The following is a 6000-nucleotide window of genomic DNA, read 5'->3' as shown; positions in this document are numbered from 1 at the left end:
TGAACCCCCAAAATCACTACTGAGGCTTCAGAACAGCCATTCTGGGTTCTGCCAGTAGCCCAGGAACCAAGCAGGCTTTAGGTGCATTACAGAGGATGTCATCTATGTAAAAGGAAGCTCAAGGCAATGGGGACGGGGCCACGCCTCTTTGCTCCAATGAACCGTTAACTTCCCAGAAGCTCTGGCTCTGCATCTATTCCCGCCCTGTCTCTGTAACTGGGGCATCGGTGCCAACGCTGTTCCACTCTACCCAGAGAGGTTCACACTCAAGTGGGCTCTAAGGACTCTAGCACAGCCTCGGGCAGTGGGATACAGAAACACCCCCACCTTCTCCCTCCCGTCATTACCCCTCCCACACATCCCAAGGGAGGGAGGCTGCTCTGCTGAAAGGACCAAGGCACTCTGCAAGGCACTGACGACCTGACTGTGCTCTCCACAGACGAGCACTCGCGTCACCTGCTTAAACCAAGCCCTGCAGAGAACTCGGGCTGGCCCCGGTGCAGCGCTGCCCCTTTAAGCGCCCTTGGCCCATTTCTCTGATGGAACGATGACAGCAAAGGACACCCAGTGACAACAGAACAACAACTGATAAATGGCATATTACACATTTAACTTGTATAAGGAATGTTTACTATACAAATGGAGTTTACAACTCAAAAAAGGATTTCATAACATTCTGATATCCACACGAGTTCAATGCCAGCAAAATTTAAAAGTGAAGCTGACGTAGGTGTTCTGAAGAATGCTATAAAAACACAGCAAACAATGTAGTAATGTTTTAAAAGACACTACATATGAAATATTTAAATGCTGTCAATGAGAAATCACAATAACCACCATTAAGTAGGGTAACAATAGATAACCACATTTCAACTTCCCAGCTTTCAAACATGGGAGTTCCTTGACCTCACTGTTAAAAGAGGAAGGTATTTTGGGCAGTCTATAGAGTCATTCCTCAGGTATTTTTAATTAAGAATAATGCTGTTTTCTGAGACCTTATAAAGCTTTATCAATTATGGGGTTAATGGCAAATATTTTTCTTCCTTGGGTCATAATTTTCCACTAGATTAACACGCTCAGATTTGTTTGTTCTTGGGTAAGTGAATAATTTATTAGACCTGTACTCAGTTTATGAGCTTTTCTCATTTCACCTTGAAGAAACCACAAATATTTACAGAAGATAAACCAAAGGCATTTGTTACTGAAGGGTGTCAGAACGCAGCCCTCCAACCAATGCAGAACAGAAGTTTCTCCCCAACACCGCACACCTGGAGGCTGAACGGCCCCTGGCTCGGCTTCCCCAACCATGCTTCCGCCACCGTCCCACCTCACTCGGACGCAACCAAAATCTCCTGTTGGGGACACTCCCGTACGGCTCCGTGTTGCGGGTATCTAAACAATCAGATGGAATTTACACCAACGGAATCATGCCTTAAAAAAACATAACTGGATCTGTTAAATTAACCTTACACCATGAGGAAAACAGAAGTTAGGCTTATGTTTGAACTTATTTTCCTTCATTTTGCTGTTGCATGCTTCGTTCAACTCCAAATGTACTTCCAAACCCAGAGGATGAGAATGCAGGGGAAAAAGTCAGCAGAGAACAGGGGCGCAGGGCAGGCGCGTGGCCAGTTTGTCTATCGACACCCGCCTCTGCGTGACACAGTCGTGCTCAAGCAAGGCGCCACCATAGGTGACGGAGCAAATCGACGTCCCCTCTCTCAAAGACAACTGGCAGTGCAGGTCAGAAGCCCTCGAATTTTAAATACCCTTTGACTGGTTAAATCCACTTCTAGGAATTTATCCTAGAAAACGAATTACTCGTGTGAGGAAGTATTTGGATTCTAGAATGATCAAGGACCCAAGCTTTTTAAAAGAAAAACCTGCTAATAACCCCACACACATACACGGGACAGACAACAGGTACCCGGTGCCTGCTGCGTACCAGCCACTGTGATCTGCGTTTTACCTCGACCCCCTGTGAACTGCTAACACTCACACCTACCCCACGGTGTTAACACACTGTCTCCTTCTCTCCTCTCACCTAGATGAGGAATGTGAGGTTAAGTGACTGGTCTAGACAACACTGGAGGGAGAGGGGCCAGGTATCAATCCGGCTGCCTGACCCCAGACCCCGCAGTGGGGCCGCCCAAACAGTGTTGTTGGAAAAAAGGTCTCTCAACCCTTCTTGCCCTTCACCCATTCCTTCTGACCGTCCTCCTGCGTGAGTCTTCAAGGTGAAAATCGCCCTGAGCGTCACAGGCACCTCCACCGCAGGCAGACCTGACTTGGGCAGTACTCAAACAGTGGGATCTTTGACGACCTTTCAAATACAAATCACCAGCTTTTTTCCAATATACCACTGTCCTCCCAAATCCTTTTTCTTCACTCAATAAGTAGCAGAATTTTATTTCATGGCATGAAAAAGATAAACATGAAGTCCTAAAATTTAAAAATACACGTAGAATGAATTTCATGTTCATACAAAATATAGCCCTTTAGTAAAGTAACTTACTTTGTCAAGTTCCTGTGCCCTGTGACCTATGGGCATGAGGACTGGTCAACCACCACCTGAAAAGACACCAAGGCAGACCCTCTGGGAAGTGCCCAGAGGGACCGCAGGCCTCGGGTGCAGGGGAGCCTGGCCTGGGCTTCCCGGGGCGCTTGAGCGGTGAGGTGCTAGAACCACAGTGGGTGCCAGGACGTCTGGGTCAGGAGTCGGCACAAGCAGCACTAACTGCGCGTGGGTGAGAAGTGGCACCTCGGACATAGTGAAGGTGCTGGACCCTGGAGGCCTGAGCTCTGGTGAGAACGTTTCCTCTTTTGGAAGTTACTGGTGGAAGGAAAGCAAAAATAAGCAGCCAGATACAATATGTCTCAAACCAAATGAGTAAGCAGTCAAGACTGTTTTATTATATATATTTTATTATTGGCTAGAAAGACTTCAATATGCAAATGTATTACTTCCAAGATTGCCCCAAGGTGATCCTGAGAGTCCATGTTAACTCGTCTTCTGGAAGCTTCCTTGTCTTAGTTGTTGTACTCTTGTAGAGCCTGGGCCATGAAGAGTTTGCCTAGGTTCTGGGCGGTGAATTCCTTGATATTCTGGCAGTAAGTATTAATTTGGCCTGTGTGTTTGGGAAAGTGAAAGAGTGAGTTATGACATTCCACAAATTACCCAATGACCCAGAACACTGATCTCACAAGAAATCAACATAATACAGAACCACCGGTATTCTGAGTTAAAAGGATATAGGAATCCACTCTACTTTTCCATTAGGGGTAATAAGGATTAGACGTTAAGTTCATCCCACTCTTGGCTACACAGAGCAGGAAAACTAACTTTTTAAAAAGTTGTCAGCAGTTAAGAACATACTGACTGCCGATCAAAATGCAGTGACCACACACTCAGCCCAACAGTGCAGGAGGTGGACAGCAGCACCAGCGGCCCTCGGTGGGCAGGAGGAACCACAGCCTGCCTGCCGGACCTGGGCGGGAACCGCTGAGCAGTTTCCAGTCTGTGCTCTGGAAACACCAGGGCTCCCCCCCTCCTCGGAGTCGCGAGGGGGCCGGAGCACAGGCTGCAGGAAGGAAGGACTGCGGCGCTGCTGCTTCCAAGTCTCACCACTAATGACCTAATCTGCTGCAAAGTCACATGTTTTTGAAAGTATGAGAAACACAATTCTATTTCCACTGGACCTTATGTAAGGAATGTGTCTGGGCTTTCCAAATTTAATTTACACCTGTTCTAGAAAGCTTTACGGAACTTAGACTTTTCTTCCACCTTAAGAATAGATCAATAGAACTGTACCAACAGAAATCATGGAAGATCAAATTTTCTTTGAATAGGATTCTTCACTCTAATAAATGCCTCAGAGACAACGGACTGAATCAAACAGCATTTAACAACATTTATACAGAAATAAGGTACTTATAGTTAGTAAGATCATGAATGAATGTTACATATTCAGAATCAAGTCCTAACATAGAAAATAAAATCTCTACCACTCAAAGGAGGTGTTAAATGTTAACTATCTCCAGAGAAAGTCCACCCAGAATTACATGCATGTTGCTACAATTTAAGGGAAACACTTCTCCGTTAAGTCGGAAGATTCAATTCAGTTCGAACACCACACAGGCTTGGGCTCAGGGCTGTGCTAGAACGTAACAAATAAACAGCTTCAGCTAAATGGTCTTCTGCACTATGAGACTGTACAATTTTTTTCTTACTCTCCATGGAAGACAACAAATAAAACCTTCCCATTTTAGAACGTTTATAATGCCATCTCAAAAATGTTTATATACACACACAGTGAAGCACCGAAAGGACATTAAAATAACACAGCCCGACAAATTCTCAAATTCTGCAATTACAGGAACCAGATTCAACTTGTCATTCAACCATTTTAAATGGACTAACTCTTACGACGTCCGTTTTCTGTCCTTTCCACTCTCTCACCACCGCCTGCTTTCTAAAGAAGAGAAGAAACCAGCCCCGTTCCGCACTGGCGACCAGTACCTGCGATGAGCAGGGAGTCCATCCTGGCCGGGGCCTGGAGCGGTTTGAAGAGCTTGGACAGATCCTCCTCGGGAAGCGGGGGTTCTCCCCGGCTCTGGCGCTGCATGTTTTCCTGCTGGCGGCGCTGCTGATACTGAAATTCAGACGGAACGTGATGCGGTTATTTTTCTCTGATGAGAATAAAAGAACTCTCTCACTTAGGCAACCGGCAGCACCCCACTGCTCTGAACTCCCATCTGTTTTATAAAGGGTAACCTCTGGTTCCCCTTGCTCCTGAGAGGCTACACATTGCAACAGAAAATTCCTCTGTTGTAAACGTCAGTGTCACTCTGAGCTCTAAGGGTCTGTAAGTAATGATTCGGAAAAACAAAACTGCTTACGTGAGAAACAGGAGGCTTAAAAGTCAAAGCAGCTCCGATTAATTAGTGAGTGCGGGGGAGTAACTTCACCATTTCTTATAATGGGGTGGACAACAGCATGACAAGGACAAGTCATCTCCACTTCAATAACTCAGTAATGAGATGCCACAGGGAGGAATTCTTTCAACTCCATCCATACTGACCAATATGACAACAATACTGATGAGGTCATTATCGCATTATTTGAACATCGTCACCACTATTATTATTATTATACAGGTATCATCTGTGCTTTAAGTCAACAGCTAAGATCAGTATCATTCATTAGCTCAGATAATGCTGCAAAAACTTTCCAACTCTGGATTACTATGGTTCTTTGGAGAGAAGGCAGGGATATACATAAAGGTAGAGATCAGCGGTCCCCAACCTTTGCAGCACCAGAGACCTGTCTGCAGAAGATGGGTGAATGGTGGCATGGGGACAAGAGGCAAGAGGTGGTAATACGAGGTTTTGCCCCCCTGGCCAGTCGTTCACCTCCTGCTGTCAGCCTGGTTCCTAACAGCCAGGGACTAACTTGGGGGGGGGGGGGATGCCTAGTACAGACAACCTACAAATATACAGATCAAAGTACACACAAGAGCTAATAGGCTAATAGTTGTAAACTGCTTACAACAGTGGGGGACATGACATCCCACACAGAGCCTTAAAAGGTCAGGTAATGGGAAGCCAAAGTGGGCATCACAAATTTCAAGTTCTTGGGGGCCGTTTCTATGAAACCAGGGGAAGTGACAGTTCTTCCTCAAGTAGAGGAGTAACTTGCTTTGCACAGATTCCTGTACTTAATATTTAATATGGGTTATGGGTAAGAAAGAATAAACATCAAATGCAAAATTGTAAGGTACACTAGAATTCTGAAGAAATAGCTGAAGACTGGTTTCCAGAATCAACTGTCCCACGGGGGACACATTTTCAGTCTGACACCCAGGGCCCAGGCCTTTAACCAAAGGGAGGCCCAGCAGAGGAAAGCAATCAAGTAGGGTCCGGGCCTTTCTTCCCCAGTTCATCCGAGATCTTCACCATCACCACCTTTACCGCCATTTTCTCAGTTAAAATACTTAAATG

At 45.7% G+C, this 6000-nt stretch overlaps 1 protein-coding gene across 1 annotated transcript in view; it reads right to left on the bottom strand.

Annotated features, from left to right (window-relative positions):
* Positions 1–2905: 2905 nt before the first annotated feature.
* The window catches only part of EIF3H (eukaryotic translation initiation factor 3 subunit H), an 84367-nt gene continuing 81272 nt past the window's right edge, over positions 2906–6000 (bottom strand). Inside the window, exons 7-8 of the mRNA XM_037154149.2 lie at positions 4520–4652; positions 2906–3128 (exon numbers count right to left, since the gene is read on the bottom strand). Of these exons, the coding sequence (XP_037010044.1) occupies positions 3031–3128; positions 4520–4652 (231 nt within the window). The 3' untranslated portion in view covers positions 2906–3030. The remainder of the gene's footprint in view (positions 3129–4519; positions 4653–6000) is intronic.

Source organism: Artibeus jamaicensis, unplaced genomic scaffold, assembly GCF_021234435.1.
Source record: "Artibeus jamaicensis isolate MK-2021 breed Jamaican fruit bat unplaced genomic scaffold, CSHL_Jam_final scaffold_916, whole genome shotgun sequence".
NCBI classification, from domain to species: domain Eukaryota; kingdom Metazoa; phylum Chordata; class Mammalia; order Chiroptera; family Phyllostomidae; genus Artibeus; species Artibeus jamaicensis.
The sequence above is the reverse complement of the archived record's forward strand: the minus strand, read 5'-3'. Positions and strand labels throughout refer to the sequence as shown.